Source organism: Coregonus clupeaformis, chromosome 13, assembly GCF_020615455.1.
Source record: "Coregonus clupeaformis isolate EN_2021a chromosome 13, ASM2061545v1, whole genome shotgun sequence".
NCBI classification, from domain to species: Eukaryota; Metazoa; Chordata; class Actinopteri; order Salmoniformes; family Salmonidae; genus Coregonus; species Coregonus clupeaformis.
Window position 1 is genome coordinate 21577827 of NC_059204.1, and position 18230 is coordinate 21596056.

General features: G+C 39.7%; 2 protein-coding genes across 3 annotated transcripts; both read right to left on the reverse strand.

The window, feature by feature from the left end:
* Window positions 1-4333: 4333 nt before the first annotated feature.
* Window positions 4334-12574, reverse strand: aspa (aspartoacylase). The gene is made up of 6 exons (XM_041894051.2): window positions 12114-12574; window positions 9010-9205; window positions 8160-8253; window positions 7733-7840; window positions 6227-6336; window positions 4334-5946 (listed from the first exon to the last, which is right to left on the reverse strand). Exons 1-6 carry the CDS (start codon window positions 12353-12355, stop codon window positions 5755-5757), a joined length of 942 nt encoding a protein of 313 aa, XP_041749985.2. The 5' UTR covers window positions 12356-12574; the 3' UTR covers window positions 4334-5754.
* Window positions 12575-12938: 364 nt separating this feature from the next.
* Window positions 12939-17842, reverse strand: LOC121579449. Of its 2 annotated transcripts, none has more exons than XM_041894053.1 (5): window positions 17535-17842; window positions 16992-17310; window positions 16663-16793; window positions 16432-16477; window positions 12939-16310 (listed from the first exon to the last, which is right to left on the reverse strand). In XM_041894053.1, exons 1-5 carry the CDS (start codon window positions 17771-17773, stop codon window positions 13854-13856), a joined length of 3192 nt encoding a protein of 1063 aa, XP_041749987.1. In that variant the 5' UTR covers window positions 17774-17842; the 3' UTR covers window positions 12939-13853. The 2 variants fall into 2 exon arrangements, with proteins under 2 accessions (XP_041749987.1, XP_041749986.1); XM_041894052.1 differs by having other exon boundaries at window positions 16992-17313.
* Between the last annotated feature and the right edge of the window lie 388 nt (window positions 17843-18230).

An 18230-nucleotide genomic window follows, 5' to 3' on the forward strand; every position in this document is an offset into this window, starting at 1 on the left:
AGTGGTGTGTGCATATGTATTCACCCCCTTTGCTAAGAAGCCCCTAAATAAGATCTGGTGCAACCAATTACCTTCAGAAGTCACATAATTAGTTAAATAAAGTCCACCTGTGTGCAATCTAAGTGTCACATGATCTGTCACATGATCTCAGTATATAATACACCTGTTCTGAAAGGCCCCAGAGTCTGCAACACCACTAAGCAAGGGGAACCACCAAGTAAGCGGAACCATGAAGACCAAGGAGCTCTCCAAACAGGTCAGGGACAAAGTTGTGGAGAAGTACAGATCAGGGTTGGATTATAAAAAAATATCAGAAACTTTGAACGTCCCACGGAGCACCATTAAATCCATTATTAAAACATGGAAAGAATACGGCACCACAACAAACCTGCCAAGAGAGGGCCGCCCACCAAAACTCACGGACCAGGCAAGGAGGGCATTAATCAGAGAGGCAACAAAAATACAAAAGATAACCCTGAAGGAGCTGCAAAGCTCCACAGCGGAGATTGGAGTATCTGTCCATAGGACCACTTGAAGCCGAACACTCCACAGAGCTGGGCTTTACGGAAGAGTGGCCAGAAAAAAGCCATTGCTTTTAATAAGCAAACACGTTTGCTGTTCGCCAAAAGGCATGTGGGAGACTCCCCAAACATATGGAAGAAGGTACTCTGGTCAGATGAGACTAAAATTGAGCTTTTTGGCCATCAAGGAAAACACTTTCTCTGGCGCAAACCCAACACCTCTCATCACCCCGAGAACACCATCCCCACAGTGTAGCATGGTGGTGGCAGCATCATGCTGTGGGGATGTTTTTCATCGGCAGGGACTGGGAAACTGGTCAGAATTGAAGGAATGATGGATGGCGCTAAATACAAGGAAATTCTTGAGGGAAACCTGTTTCAATCTTCCAGAGATTTGAGACTGGGACGGAGGTTCACCCTCCAGCAGGACAATGACCCTAAGCATACTGCTAAAGCAACACTCGAGTGGTTTAAGGCGAAACATTTAAATGTCTTGGAATGGCCTAGTCAAAGCCCAGACCTCAATCCAATTGAGAATCTGTGGTATGACTTAAAGATTGCTGTTCACCAGCGGAACCCATCCAACTTGAAGGAGCTGGAGCAGTTTTGCCTTGAAGAATGGGCAGAAATCCCAGTGGCTAGATGTGCCAAGCTTATAGAGACATACCCCAAGAGACTTGCAGCTGTAATTTCTGCAAAAGGTGGCTCTACAAAGTATTGACTTTGGGGGGTGAATAGTTATACACACTCAAGTTCCGTTTTTTTGTCTTATTTCTTATTGGTTTCACAATAAAAATTATTTTGCATCTTCAAAGTGGTAGGCATGTTGTGTAAATCAAATGATACAAACCCCCAAAAAATCCATTTTAATTCCAGGTTGTAAGGCAACAAAATAGGAAAAATGCCAAGGGGGGTGAATACTTTCGCAAGCCACTGTAGGAGGAAACAGCCAGCACAGCAGCAGGCATCACTGTCACACATACACCCGCGCTCGCACACACACGCGCATAGGAACAGGATAGCATGCACTGAACACACATCAACCAGTTTTTCTACTGTATGTCACCTGAGTGTTGGCTATCTACAGTGGGGAAAAAAAGTATTTAGTCAGCCACCAATTGTGCAAGTTCCCCCACTTAAAAAGATGAGAGAGGCCTGTAATTTTCATCATAGGTACACGTCAACTATGACAGACAAAAATGAGAAACAATTTTCCAGAAAATCACATTGTAGGATTTTTAATGAATTTATTTGCAAATTATGGTGGAAAATAAGTATTTGGTCAATAACAAAAGTTTCTCAATACTTTGTTATATACCCTTTGTTGGCAATGACACAGGTCAAACATTTTCTGTAAGTCTTCACAAGGTTTTCACACACTGTTGCTGGTATTTTGGCCCATTCCTCCATGCAGATCTCCTCTAGAGCAGTGATGTTTTGGGGCTGTCGCTGGGCAACACGGACTTTCAACTCCCTCCAAAGATTTTCTATGGGGTTGAGATCTGGAGACTGGCTAGGCCACTCCAGGACCTTGAAATGCTTTTTACGAAGCCACTCCTTCGTTGCCCGGGCGGTGTGTTTGGGATCATTGTCATGCTGAAAGACCCAGCCACGTTTCATCTTCAATGCCCTTGCTGATGGAAGGAGGTTTTCACTCAAAATCTCACGATACATGGCCCCATTCATTCTTTCCTTTACACGGATCAGTTGTCCTGGTCCCTTTGCAGAAAAAACAGCCCCAAAGCATGATGTTTCCACCCCCATGCTTCACAGTAGGTATGGTGTTCTTTGGATGCAACTCAGCATTCTTTGTCCTCCAAACACGACGAGTTGAGTTTTTACCAAAAAGTTCTATTTTGGTTTCATCTGACCATATGACATTCTCCCAATCCTGTTCTGGATCATCCAAATGCACTCTAGCAAACTTCAGACGGGCCTGGACATGTACTGGCTTAAGCAGGGGGACACGTCTAGCACTGCAGGATTTGAGTCCCTGGCGGCGTAGTGTGTTACTGATGGTAGGCTTTGTTACTTTGGTCCCAGCTCTCTGCAGGTCATTCACTAGGTCCCCCCGTGTGGTTCTGGGAATTTTGCTCACCGTTCTTGTGATCATTTTGACCCCATGGGGTGAGATCTTGCGTGGAGCCCCAGATCGAGGGAGATTATCAGTGGTCTTGTATGTCTTCCATTTCCTAATAATTGCTCCCACAGTTGATTTCTTCAAACCAAGCTGCTTACCTATTGCAGATTCAGTCTTCCCAGCCTGGTGCAGGTCTACAATTTTGTTTCTGGTGTCCTTTGACAGCTCTTTGGTCTTGGCCATAGTGGAGTTTGGAGTGTGACTGTTTGAGGTTGTGGACAGGTGTCTTTTATACTGATAACAAGTTCAAACAGGTGCCATTAATACAGGTAACGAGTGGAGGACAGAGGAGCCTCTTAAAGAAGAAGTTACAGGTCTGTGAGAGCCAGAAATCTTGCTTGTTTGTAGGTGACCAAATACTTATTTTCCACCATAATTTGCAAATAAATTCATAAAAAATCCTACAATGTGATTTTCTGGAATTTTTTTCCTCAATTTGTCTGTCATAGTTGAAGTGTACCTATGATGAAAATTACAGGCCTCTCTCATCTTTTTAAGTGGGAGAACTTGCACAATTGGTGGCTGACTAAATACTTTTTTCCCCCACTGTACATGCAATTGTGCTTTGTTTATCTTATGACATTTTATGCAAATGAGAAATCATGGCACATTGCTGAATGTGCAATGTTTTACCATTGCTTACTGGTTTATCAAATCATATTATTTATGAAAATAAACTTATCACAAAGACATACCACAGACTTACACAGTCTAAGAATGTTAATCTCTGCGACATGAAAATGATGTCTTCTTTCAAGAAGAGAAACCCAAAACTCGATTAGATAATCTCAAATCTGATACACATGGCTGCATCCACCCAACTAAACACTTGAACACCAGCCAAGAGATACATTTCCAGTAAATCTGAGCTGTAATGCTATTCAATAAAAACCTGAACCATCATATCACTCATGAGAGAGGAGGGGGGATACATGACCAGTTGGTGGGTTTGAGTGTCCTTGCCCAGAACTGAAAAATAATGATCCTAAAAGCTTTATTTTGCCTGTGGGAATCATAGACCACCAATGAATAGTTTGAGAGTTTGGTTGGATTGCCATAATAATGAATAGAGCAGGAGTGACTGTAACTGGCTGATATACTTCAAATAGGGAGACAATTAGACAAATCAGAGTGCTGCCTGGTGCCGGGTTAGGTAACATTACAGGAAATATGGGAACTTTCTGCTAATGTGTTACTACTACTGGTATGTAGAAATACAGAGATCAGATATGCAGGGCATGGCTTCTTAAAGCTCTTATCTACGAACTGGAGACTTCCTGCTTGTTGAGCTCAGTTAAAGTGACACATTGAAGACTACAGTTCCAACCTATGAAAGTAATTTAGTATTAGACTAATTTGTTAGGATCCAGTGATTGAAAAAGGTACAATTAATTAAATGATCTATTTACCACAAGACCAAGAGGCCTTTATTATTGCAATGACGTCAATGTAACAGTGTTTTGTTAATAGAGCTGTGCTGCCCTCTTGTGTTCTATAGCATAATGACATTGCAGATATGGCCCATTCTGAAAACAAATACTGTACATAGATACATACTCTATATCTATCTCTAAGTTTGTTTTAGATTCCAATAATCAGAAGATACAAGATTGCATGTACAGCTTTCTTCTTAATTTTTTAAAAATTGTATGATAAAAGCCACTATGATCAATTTACTGATGGTATAATGCAAATGACATATTTATTGATTATGTCACTTTTACAAAAAAGGCATGGCATATACCACAATTGAATTGTTCTGAGGGATTGGAATTAAATCTTTAAATCAGATAACTATTGCTATAACTACGTAACATTTCAACAAACAACAAATGTGTAGGACATTATTGGAAAGGAAATTATTGCACAATATACATACAGTATATTTTGAACAGATTTCATATGTCCACTCATATGTTATTTTCATAATGGACATCACACATTAAAACCCACTGACAGTACATCAAAATAACAATAATACCATCATCAACTATTTTCTACCTTCTGACACCAAACACATCGTCATGTGAAAATAAATCACCTTTACATATCCAACTTCATATCAAAATAGCATCTGTATTTATTCCATCTGGGGTACAAATTAAACTTTCCCTCACAAATGTCATGCAATTATCATAGAAATCACTTATTTTAAGGCAATAGTAGGACAATAGTAGCAGCACCATAATAGCGACCATTGTAGAAAGGTTAGGTAGCATTGATTGCATACATATGTAGGATCTTAATTTAATCCTGAAGCAACAGGAAATGTGAATTATTATGTGGATTATAATTAATGGACATTTTTGTAGGAGTTGATACATTTTTTGTTAAGGCAAATAAAGTCTGACATTTTTAAGTGGAAATTAAAAACTTTATAAGCCTTTTAAAAGTCAAATACACTACAAGTTTCCATTTCCTGCTGTGCAGGAACATTCTAAAAGAGTGCTCAAATTAAGATCCTACACCTGTAGAGAGGTTAGGTAGCATCAAGAGGTTCTGTTATTGTATTTTAAGGCCAAGCTCACTAGCTTATTGGTTGTAACAACTTGATTATAAGTATAATAGATACAACATAAAGATTCTCAGGTTGTACGTTATCATTTTGATATAATATAAAATTGCCCAATTTCCTGAGCGGTTAAATAGAATACAGTATTAAGAACAGTGCTTAAGTGAGATTGCAGTACTTCGTATTTGTCATAGATACACTTACTTTCACTTCACAAAACTTTAAGTTTGCTTAATAAAATCTATTTAAAAATAACAGAATATGTATTCATCACAACAATTCTTAGGATAGAAAAAGTTCACAGCTTCATTAAAAACATAGCATTGCCTCTAGTCACAGTGACTGCACTTTGCATAGTTAGTTGATCTTAGAACAACATATCAATAAGACATCTAAAAAAGTACAGAGTATAAAACATTACTCTCTAATTATCAATGTGAAAGATATGATGTTCTTTTTAAGTGGAGTGTCATTGGGAAAACTATAAAGAATATTGTATATATATATAATAAAGATTAACTGTAAAGAATAATGCTGGGGCTTACAACAAACTGAAGTCAACTATATACTGTAACTTTGTCCTATGCTTTTTTGATAGCACCAGCTGCTAAGGTCTCTCGTCTGGTAGTTACAAACGCCTGCTGCTTCTCATAATAAGCAGCTTCGTTAATAAAACTGGGATAGACGGTGCCAGCACCTTCGTAGCGGAGGGTTGTCCCGTCAAACATTTGGAACATAGGGTCACCAGGGTTCAGCGGCTCCCAGTCACAGTCCTAAATGAGGAATGAACAACAAAAAGGAAATTCAAAGCTCAAGAGTTAGAGTTAGAGTAACAAACTACTGCAACCCCACAGTTAAAGAAAACAACCTGGGATTCTGACTGAGTCATTGGATACACCATCACAGGCCATTGAAATTCACTACTAAATAAATATTTGTTACCCAAGACATAGGGTCAAAAACAGACATAACTGAAAGGAACACAAAGTTAGAATAAGTAAATAACAATAGACATTTAAAAGTATTACAGCATTTAATAGCCCAGTTTTGTACCTGTAGATTGGGATGCACCATGGCAATGATGTTGCCATTGGTGTCTCTGGGGTAGTCAATCTTCTCTGAAACTCTGAACACATCCACTGTACAAGGGGGAAACTCCAAGCCTACACAATACAAACAACACACCACATCGTCCTCACTTGTTACTGTGCATGCAAAATCAAGTAAAGGACAAAACGAATAGCACTGAAGTAGCTTTCTTGCACACAAATAAAATAATCCTCAACAGTGATGAGAAATATCAATAATAATGTAGCCTATGTACAGTATGTATGTGTGTTATTTTGTAAATAAGTTTGACTATGATTGTGTGCATTACGTTTTCTTCCCTCATTGATTAATCCCCAATCATATTCAAAATAGCCCGTAGTTCCAACTGTTGTTTTGGAGGACCGCACACACAGTTTAATTTCTCAGAGCAGAAAACACAATTCAGCACCAAGGCACACAGCATTCATCAGGCCCCCACTGTGGACCCTGGAGCCAGGCCCCTGGACAACAGATTACAAAACCCTGCTGGCTCCTAATCACATGGAAACTAACCAACTTCCAACAAGTATGCCATTGAGCAGCCTAGCGGGCCTAGTGAGGGGAACGAACGAGCAGACTTCAAACTTCAATTCACTCTTGGCAACTACTGCTTGTTTACAGAAGATGTGGAGGAAAGCTTGTTGCAGTGGTTGCAGTTTTGAGGTATCATGCAGCTTTTTACCCATTCATATTTCCATTAGTTTTCAAGCATACCTTTACATATTTTACAGCTATATACAGATGTAGGATCTTAATTTGATCACCCTGTTGTTGCAGGACATTTGCCCTAACTAAAAATGTATTAACCCCTACAAAAATGTCCATTAATTATAATCCACACAATAACTCACATTTCCTGTTGCTACATAATTATTTTCCTGCTGTGAAAAACTGGTCAAATTAAGATCCTACAGCTGTACAAGTTACATGATACCTCAAAGTTGCAAACACTGTCTGTCTGCCTTTGGAAGAAGGAAGGAACTGGAAGGGGATCTTATGAAATAGCTGAAGAGGAAGGATTACTTAAAAAAAGTTTGCATGTAAAGAGAACACGACTCGCTCACCCATGAGCAATGTCACAAAAACTGAGTCATTACAGTGATGCTCATGATGCCAGATAGGATGGAGGGGGAGCAGAGAATGCTATTAAACAAAACAAAAAAAGAGATACAAAACGACTTAGCCTATTAGACATTTCTCTAAGAAAAAAGTTGATGTTGTCGATGTTAGATGTGTATTTCTGTTTTATTATTATAGTATTGGTAGAGTAGAGACCAATATGTTCTGCAAAAAGCCTTCTCTTACAACAATTGTTTTCTTAACAAAATAAGACAGTGGGACATTCAAACTACCGCTGAGGTATTTTATTTTTAATACCTTATAACCTTATTAATTTACCGCCAGCTAATGTGTGCCATACAAAATCTATGGAATGTTTACCTTTTATAAGCTTTCACAAATGTTACATACCTTCGTTGAAGAGCTCAATGAAGTCCAGGGCATGTTTCAGTACCACCCTCATAGACTCAAAGATGTTGCTCCTCAAAACCCCCTGAGGTTGTGGGCCAACCTCTAGACCTGAAATAAACGCATTCAAAAGTTTTAAATATATCCTCTAAATATAAATATGTTGTCTTCTTTAGGGACACATTCAATTCAATTCAAATTCAATCAATTTAAACTTCGCTTATTTTTGACTTGTTTAATAAAATGGAAAATGTCATAGTATTACTAGATTAAAATTACTATTACATTACATAGTATTCCCAGATAAATAAAAGTGAATAAAGGCCCCAATGTACTACAACATCTCAACACGCGCTAGAGTGAAATACCACTTGCTACAGTATTTCCCAGACATTTTCCCAAGGGCTGTAAGGCTGGAATTTGAACTCACCGATGGGGTGCTTGGCCACAGAGCGTGAAGTTGAATACTTGAGTAGCGGGTGTTCAGTCAGCAGAACTGGACAACTGTCTGGAGCTATGGCTTTCTGCATGACATAATTAAAGATGTCTCAGCAGGTGAACAAACACACAAACTCAACACAGAACACATTATTTCCATTACAATATGGCCACTAATAACACACTAGTCAGAAATATAACAATAAAAGGCTAAGTATGACCAATTTTCAACATCAGTAAATATAACACTTTAAGACCATAGTCAAACCAGTGTTAAATAAGTGGCTTTAACCCTCCTCTTAATACATTACCTAACTTCCTGAGTCCTTGACCCTATAGGTTCACTCTAGTTAACCCACATTTACCATTAAAGAGCACTAATAGGTAACCTTGTGATTCAATCAATGAAATTATTCATACAACTAACCCTACTATCCAAAGTGACCTAAGAGGGAACACAGAACGCCAGTTTCCCGGACCAGGGTTGGGCTCAATTCGAATTGACGGCAGTCACTTCAGGAAGTGATTTGAATTGAAACTTCAGACATTTTAAAACTTCAGAAATAAATAGCTTCTACTTTTCAGTTTATTGAGAAGTTTTTGAAAATACATGCCCTTTTTTCAGTTACTGAATTGTAATTTTAGTTTACTTCCTGAATTGACTGCCTACAATTCGAATTGAGCCCATTGAGTCAAATTTTCACTTAGTCATGCACTGATGTCAATGGGAGACTAAGTGAACATTTGAGGAAGTTAGAATTCCCCCCTAAGCCTCGACTAAAAAGCATGTTGTCATTGCGAAAGCGGCCCAGCGAGAGGGAGTAAAGACTTTCTAAGTTCACCTTGATGTAATGCATCATCTGGAGGTTGAAGTGGTCCTTGGAGCTCTCCAGTATGAGCGTACAACCCATGTTGGAGGTGGTGTTGTGGAGGTCGAAGATGACGTCGTAGGCCTCAGGGCTTCCCTTAGGTCCAAATATCTCATTGATCTGCTGGGCCCTCTGGACCTCGTAGGGCAGGTCATCTCCACTAGGGGCGCTGTGGAGACACCACTGACAGGTTAACCACTTGTTTTATTGTCACACACACCGGATAGGTGCAGTGAAATGTGTTGTTTTACAGGGTCAGCCATAGTAGTATGGCATATAAACTTCAGACTTCAACTGTATAGGCTACCGATTATCCCTAGTAAATATGCGATTCAGAACACAGCACATGCCTTACAATAACTGAGCCTGTTAATGATTGACAGTGGAGTCCGCTACAATGAACAAATGGTGATAAAAGATTTACACTTTAACCCTTATGTAAGAAGGCCATCAAAACTTTCACCAGACAGAGGTCAATTGTAGGCCACAAATATTGAAAACGCCCTCTCTGCTACAAGCTGGATGGGAAAGCCTTTTCTTCAAACATAAGGGCATTATCATAATTTTCACAATTTCAGAGTGTTATTTCGACCTCATAGTGTGGAAAAATCATTTTTTTTAAAACAGGAAAATCACGTTTTTAACTGCGCTATCCCTTTAAGAGTACAGAAGTATGATCATGCTCACATTCAAAGGGTACATTTCTACATTTTGGTAAGCTAATGTAGCAGGCATAAAATACAGTGGGGAAAAAAAGTATATACTTATTTTCCACCATAATTTGCAAATAAATTCATAAAAAATCCTACAATGTGATTTTCTGGATTTTTTTCTCTCAATTTGTCTGTCATAGTTGACGTGTACCTATGATGAAAATTACAGGCCTCTCATCTTTTTAAGTGGGAGAACTTGCACAATTGGTGGCTGACTAAATACTTTTTTTCCCCACTGTAAATGCCTGCAACTAGATCCCCTACATACTGGTCTTGACGAGAAGAAAAACTATTTTGGGGGGAGGTTCTCTTCTGCACTGTTGAACCAATCCAGTAAATGTGGAAGAGGAGTTAAGATCGAGTGTCGCCTTGTTAACGTCTAAAAGCAGAAGTCGTGTCACAGGCTCTCTTTCCATTTTCCCTGAAAACCAGAACATCCGGTTGTTGGGGACTCAGCAGAAGCTAACATTTTGGAGAACAACAATATCACAAAGCATATTCTTTTTCTAACCGTCAAAAGCAGCACATTTATATGGACCATATTCTCATAGCCTTGCAGTTCTGTTGCCTGGCTACCCTAACTCCTTGCTCCGTCCAAACACTATGCCATATCCACGGACGTTAGTTTCTTCTCCGCAATGAGTCTGGATCTGATTACCTCCTCAACGATTTCTAGAACGAAAACACATTCTAACCGTTCTGATTGGTCCCAGAAACTGATGGGTTGGGCCAGAGCCAGAACATATGTGGGTAAAGCGGCATTTGGAAAATGTGTCATTGGCTTTGATACTCTGATTGGTTAGAGATGATCCAATCGCTGATGACGTTGTTTTGTTCAACACACCTAATTTTGTCGTCACCACAAACGACTTCAATGATGGCAGTCTCAGACTGAAGTATGTAGAGAACATAGAGAAGCGGAAGAATTCAGTTTGAGTCATCACTCGACTGGCAAGCATTTCTGAGCAATTATTATAAAATTTCTGAACGTCTTATAAACTAATGACTAAGCTAATCTTCAATGATTCTTATCATGCTGCAACCTATGCTCACAACCTTGATTCACATTACCATTGGATAGCTGAAATGTTTCCTTCCTCTCTGCCTTTTTTAACAATTCCAAAACAACAAATGCTCTAATGCTGAACCAGCATGTTCTCCAAGCCGCCCCAATAGCATAATGGCACCTGTGCTACCCATTTTTGTCTCTTTCTCTCCCCCCACCCAACTCCCCTTTTGACTGCATATCTAGCAATGTCCGGATAGTTAGGACTATCATGTAGCACAATAAAGACAGGTAGGTCTGTCAAAATGCAGTTATTCTCCACCCTCAGTAGGCTATAAAAGAAAAACTATGCCAGATAGATTATGAAAAATGTGTGGTTGATTGGTTAAAAGACAACTATAGGCCTACCAACCAGCCTACACCAAATACCATGCCAGTATATCAATGTCAGTAGAAAACCACAGAAACATTACAGGAATGTATCTTGGAATAAGGAATGCAGTACATAGGCCTGATATAAATAGAAACGCTATAATTAGAATATGTCTTCAAGGAGGTAATCAGCTTAGCCTGCCTAAAAGATGTGTCAACAACATAGTAGTGTGACTAGAGTGGAGTCTGCTGAGTAAATGCAATACTCCAATGAAAAAGGAGTTTCTAATCTATTTGACTACATCTACAGACACAGAAGAGAAGCATCAATTCTACAATTTGACTATATTTTGAAGGTTAAAAATGTGGATTTCAGCCTACCTACATCATGATAGCAAGGAGATGGAAGGTGCTTGCTTCCCCTGCATACACACTAAAGTTTTCAAACGTTGATTATTTTGCAATTGGGGCATAATGCCAAGTTAGAAGCAAAATAAATAATTACACATGTAATTTAATGAATAGGCTACTGTTGAAGAGCCTGCTGTATTATGAAACATGAACTTCTGTCAGTCCAATCCTTCCGCTGTCATGCACTTGGACCAACTCCAAGCTCATCTGTAACTCATTCATGTTCTGCTCACGTTTTGCCCAGAAGCTGGCTGTAAATCAGCTGAGAGTCCGTGTGAGCATGAATACAGTAACTTTGCTGTAATTGGAGCTGTCCAACCTTTTTTTTCAAGAAAATCACAAACTTTAGGATTTCCATAATAAGCTGTTTGGCAATTGCTTATAATATGCCATAATAAACATAAATTCTTAGCACCATGGGGCCACAATATATATAAAAATAAGAACATCTATAATATGGCAATTCCAGTCGTCTCTAGACAATATAGACATTCAGTGTATTTGGGTATTGAGAACTAAATAACACTGGACAGACAGATAAACATGACTCAACGTCAAAGGTCCCTGCTGTTTACCTGAGATTCTCTGTCGTGAACGCTCTGTTAAGATCTGTGTCCACATATCTAGTGCATTTCTCCACGGCTCTTGGGTTCGTTATGAAGGGTTTCGTCTCAACTCCCTTTCTTTGGATCTCTTTTCCATTCTGTATCCACAGATTTACAAGCGTTACGCCTGACATTTCATTGCCGTGCGTGCCTCCAAAAATAGCAACTCTTCTAGCCTCGTGAAAACAAGAGACATTGGTACTTGAAGTCATAGTGGTGGTGAGGGCTGAAATATTGAAGAGTTGATACAAGCCCTCAGATGAAAGCGCGAGCTTGAGGACTCCGAGAGCAGCCGCGGAAAGTTGCCAGGGCTATAAAAACCACTGTTGACGTTTCTTAACCAATTGTGATATGAATGCTGTTCGGGTAGTACACTTACATAATACCGCCGCTGGACTATTGTGACCACTCACCACCGAACATAACTCCGTCGTGTTGTACATTACTTGAGAAGGTTGGGTTAAGATCCTCCCACAATAGCCTACATACTAGGCTATCCATTATGGATTTGCTACGGATTAGTTGTGATATGGTTTTACAATTTCATACAGAAGAAAAACATATGACTCTTCTTTTTGGTGTGTATAATTAAGCCTTTTCACAGTTAATCTTAAAGTTGCAACCATATTATTAATTATTCTGTTGCAACCAGATTATCAATTCATATTCCATAATTAAATATTAACTTATGTTTTTTAGGTTATTGTAGGCCGATATCTGTCCAGACAATATTTGCCTGAACTAGATCTGACCCTATGAATACAGTGCTGCTAATCAATAACATTAGTCTTACAATAAAACATTAATAAACTGTACATTTATTGTGTATCCTTCAATAGACAGTCATACTTACAAGTACACTAGTATGGGGCTAATATCAAAAGTATTACTATATCTATAATGGTTGTGGAGGCAATGTTTAGACTAGGCCTTCATACAATGCACTGCACACAATGGATATTGCATCAATGTCCCTTACTGAAGGGAATTACATTAGAAATGTAATCTATTTCAAAACTGAACAAGAAACAAATCTGATTAAATGTACACATTAATCACTCTCTCATGCAGCACTGGCATACAGTATATGGTGTAGGCATAATGAAACATCATGACACTAGAATCCAAGTTATAAACATGTTACTTACACTGTAATAAAACCAGTCTATGAGTAAAACCAGTATGGTGTTGTCTTATGATGTCCACTAGGTGGCAGGGTAGGATAAGAAATATTATTTACAAAACACCATTTAGTGTTAACTTTACACTGAAAACGTTCACTGTTTATCTGAGTAGCCTATGCATGCACATTTATCATCTGAATATGTTAATTGCTCATCTGAATGCTCATACAAGCGTCTTTAAAGAGTGGAAGAATAGCCGCCATCGAGGTGCTGTACAATGAATCCACTCATTTAAAAATCTGTTCCCTTATAACCAAAGGCCACCCATCAAAAATCCTCTCCAAGCTATGGGTTGTTTTATTCAGATGGCATGCTTCATGTCATCACCACTGAGTCATTGTGTTCAGTTGCGAAGTAATCCTGATTTGCATTATACATACATCACCCTCTTGTCTTTTCCATGCTTCTTTTTCTTCTTCTCTGCTGATGAAACCAGTTCATGGGAGTTTGATACAGGATCAGGATTAATCTGTGGTAAAGGCAGAGAGTCTGACGCTGCCGCTGACATCATCTCCCCGGCCTGTCTTCAATCTGTGCCCTCCGGGGCAACTGATTCCTTGTTAGTTTTTCTATTTTTCTTCTTCTTCTTCTTCTTCTTTTTCTGTGACTCTGTTTCTGTGTATTGGGTGATAGAACTCTGAGTCGTTTCAATTAATATTGCAGTGTTATCATTATCTTGATGTCCTACCTCTGGTGCTTCGTTATCAGTGGATTTCCTCCTCTTTGTCTTTTTCCTCTTCCTCTTGGAGGATATAAAGGCACTTTCAGCTTCAAGTCTCACTTCAGTTGTAACTATCTCTTTTTTCTCTTCCGGTCTAGAATTTTTAACAGCTGCGCTCATCCTCTGAGATATTTTAGTTGCATCATTTTTCAGTCTTTCCTCAGGATCATGTTGGGTGAGGGAATTCTTATTTTTCTTTGTTTTTCTCTGAGAAACCATGTAATCTGGTGTCAAAGCAAAACTCTCACATCCCTCCAAAGATATGCCAATACTCTCTTTTTCCAGTGGAGCTGCTGTATCCTTGTGTATGACAGAACAAGTGTCTTTAGACCCATCTCGCTTTTTTTTCTTCAGCTTTCTTGGGCTAGTGATCTCATCTGTTTCAGGTGGTATGTTGTCCTTTTGATGGCTCTCCTCTGCGCTCAAAGGAGTTACTAAATCCCTATCTTTATCTTTCTTCTCCTTCTTTCTTGGTGGCACAGTGTCAATGGATTCAGACACAGAACTCTTGAGGGTGACATGGAATTTTGGAGTATTATCCTCTTGTTGTTGAACAATGGCGCCCTCGTCAGTTGAAGATCTCCTCCTCTTCTTCTTTTTCCTCTTCTTCTCCGTGAACATGTCTTCAGACCGCTCATGGGTCTTAACATTCTCTTTGGGTCTGGTCTCAGAATCTTCATGTGTGTCAGAATTCTGTTTCTTATCTCGTTTGTGTTTTTTCTTCTCCAGTGTATCGATTTCACCAGATTGAGATAAAGTACTTGTAGACAGAGGAATTTCAGTATCATTCCCAGCCATTTCATTGCTGCAGAAGGAATCCCAATCTTTCTTTGCCTTTTTCTTCTTCCTAAAAGAAACTGTGCCATCACTCCGTGCCAAAGAATTCTCTATAGGTGCCATGGTTTTATACTTCTTTCTCTGGGCTACAAATTCAGTAAGTTGGACTATAGAGCACTCAATTGTTTTCTGTCTTATCTCAGTAGTGTTTACCTGTAGGTTTGTGTCAGTATCTTGAGGGAGGGTTGAAATGTTTGTTCCCTTTTGGGGTCCTATTACCTCATCTAACTGTGATTCTAAACTCAAGTTCTGAAAATGTTCTTTTTCTGGTCCTTCCTCCGGGATGGCATGTGCTGTGGAATTCTTATCCTTTTTCTTTATTTTCTTCAGTTCTATGTCATCAGTCTGAACTATAGCACCACCTCCAGCATGGGATGATAGCTTGGCGTTCTCTTCCTGTCTTAGCCCTATATCTGTATCAGCCTGGCATGGTGACTCCCTCCTCTCCTTTTTTCTCTTCTTTTTACGTGGCATAATCATTTCACCAGACACGGAATGCTCTGCCTTGTTATCCTGGGTTATCTCAGTAGCCTCTCCTCCCTGTATGGTGCCTGTACTCACACAGGTGACTAGTTCCTGATCATCTGGAGCCTCTTGGCTATGATTCTGCCCAACTCGGTCCTCTATACTTTCATCATCTCCTCTCTCTCTTTTCCTGTTCTTTTTCTTCCTCTTCTTTCCCTTCTGTTCATCGTCTCCCCCAGCATCAACATTTGTACAGTCATTTGTGAGCTCTAGATCTGTTGAAGGGGGGTTGTGACCTTTAATTCCAGGATCAGCCTCTGTTTCTCTTGTCTGGTTCTGATGGTCACGATCAGGGCAAGGTCCAGTCACACTGGAGGTCATGGCTCTGTTCACTTGGGTCCTCTCCAAACAGCTTCCTTCACTTTCCTGCACTTCATTAATTGGTGAACTCATTATGTCCACTGCCTGGTCTATTCTACTCCTCTCTCCTTCCTCACTGACAAATCCGATATTCAGCATTGTCTTCCATTCTGTCAATGAAATGTCCATGTTGTCGTTCTCTTCCTGTCCATCTGTATTGTCAGCTAATTGTATCCCAGGTTCTTCTGCATCAGTTTCATTGCGGACCAAACTCCTACCAGATGAACATCTCCTAACGCAATTGACTGACTCTGGGTTAGTCTCCTCTTCTGCCATGTTACATTTCTCAGGTATGATTCGCCGTGATCCAGCAACACTCCGCTTTGATGTTGTGTCTTTAATCATTTTGGAAACCAAGGAAAGAGTTTGTTTGACATGAGGGAGGTGTTGTGTTTTCTTTGTGCTCTGTTTCTTTGTCTTGGTGGTGAAGTATTTGCTTACAGATGAAAACTTTCTGCATTGCTTTTCAGCTTCAGATAATGGATGACGCCAAGTTTGCCTTTTTTTCTTTTTCAGAAATGGCGTTAAAAGTTCATTTTCCTGTAAGAAATAAATGTTTTGATAAATGTACTGCCAGACGTTAAATGCCAAATCATTGACTCATATGATGCTATGAGAAAAAGAGCCTAGATAAAATGTACGATTATTTGATCATACTCACCACCACTCTGATGTCATCATCACTACCTTTAGATTCCTCCTCCTGTCTGTAGGTCCAAAGAAAGACCCAGCATTATACACCTCAGAAATATACAATCATTATAAAGAAGCTCAAAGGAAGAAATGTGGTCTGCCCTCTGTTTCACAGCTCAAATCTACCAAAAGAGCACTGACCATCTCCAGCAATTATAACCTTTTCTTATTTCAAAATTGAGAGCTGTAGAAAACTTACTCTGACAGTGGAGATAGTTCACCTTCCTCATCCAGATATCTATTTGGTAAAGCTGAGGCTAAAGTCACTTTTCCTTTAGAGAACTTCTTCAGTGTTTTGACACATCTAAAAAAGCCTCCAATTGCCTTACTCTATTGGAAACAAAAAGGGATTTAATGTCAGTGAGACTGAGAAAACATTTAGAAGCATATGACACATTAGTTACCCACAAATACATTAGGCCTATATATGATCCAAATTATAAGTATCAGAAGCTGGACTTCTGTTTTATTTTATGGCAGATTTTTTTTAACAATAGGAATTTGACACAAGGAGTGCTGCCTACTTACCGCGAAGGTCACACTCTTTAATAGTGGTAGGTGTGTGTTTCTGTAAGCCCTTTCTCTACTAGATAGGTGTTTACTTCTGTAAATGCTCCCCAGGAAGGGAAAGGAGTACTTTTTCAGGCCATGCTTCTCTGCTTTCCTCTTGTGATGTTTCATTGCAGGTGAGACCTGCTGCTTCCTTTGGGGAGTGGCAGGTCCATCTTCCTCCCCTGATTCTATGGTACATGTGAACTCTGACCTCTCCTTTGAGTGACATCTTCTCACAGACCTCACCACCTCAGACACTGGCACTTGAGTTATGAACAGGCTGTCCCCTGAATCACTGCTGATACATTCATATGTGTGAGCAAAGGCAAATATTGCATTATTCACACTTTTGGTTGTGTGAATTGTAATGTTAATTACATTTACATTTCTCGACATTGTAATAAGCTAGCTATCGGAATCTATTCTGAATGCTTCACACATTTATAAAGAAGCACTGCTGAGGGCACAGCACTGACTTTTAACCAATTCATCAGGGTTAATATTTCCATGTGTGCTTACCTGTCTGCTGAAGACTCAGTACCATGGTCTGTGACGGGGTGGGATACCACATATTTCTGCCCACTGAGAGCAGCCTCGAAATAATGTGAAATTGTTTTGACGATATCAGGATCTGGGGTCTCCAGAATGATCTGGGATGAATTATCTTCTGCTGCTTCATAAACGCCTTCTGAGTTAAACAGAGTGCGTGTATTATTCTTTTCATCTCGTCGTGCATGCAGGTCACTGACAGAAGCCATGAGGTACAAAAAAAATATTTATTGTATCTCTTCTACCTGTACACAGAACATGCGGTCACGTTTGGACAAATTCACACGGTCAACCAGGAAGTGAGACGAGCAGACGTCGTTACGTCACGTCAGAGAATATTAGTTGGCCAACCAAGGTTTTTCTAGGAGTTCTTCATTGACTCGCGCTGCACCATACACATTCTGCAAGCAGGCCTATGAAAGACAGAGTGTGTAAACCACAGGAGACTGCTGAGAGGAGGACGCCTCATAATAATGTCTGTTACGGTGGGAATGGAATGGCATCAAACACATGGAAACCATGTGTTTGATTTATTTGATACCATTCCACCTATTCCGCTCCAGCCACTACCACGAGTCTGTTTTCTCCAATTAAGACGCCACCAACCTCCTGTGGTGTAAACAGTCTGAGGGGGGTTTTGCAGCAGTCTCAGTCTGGGTACATGTT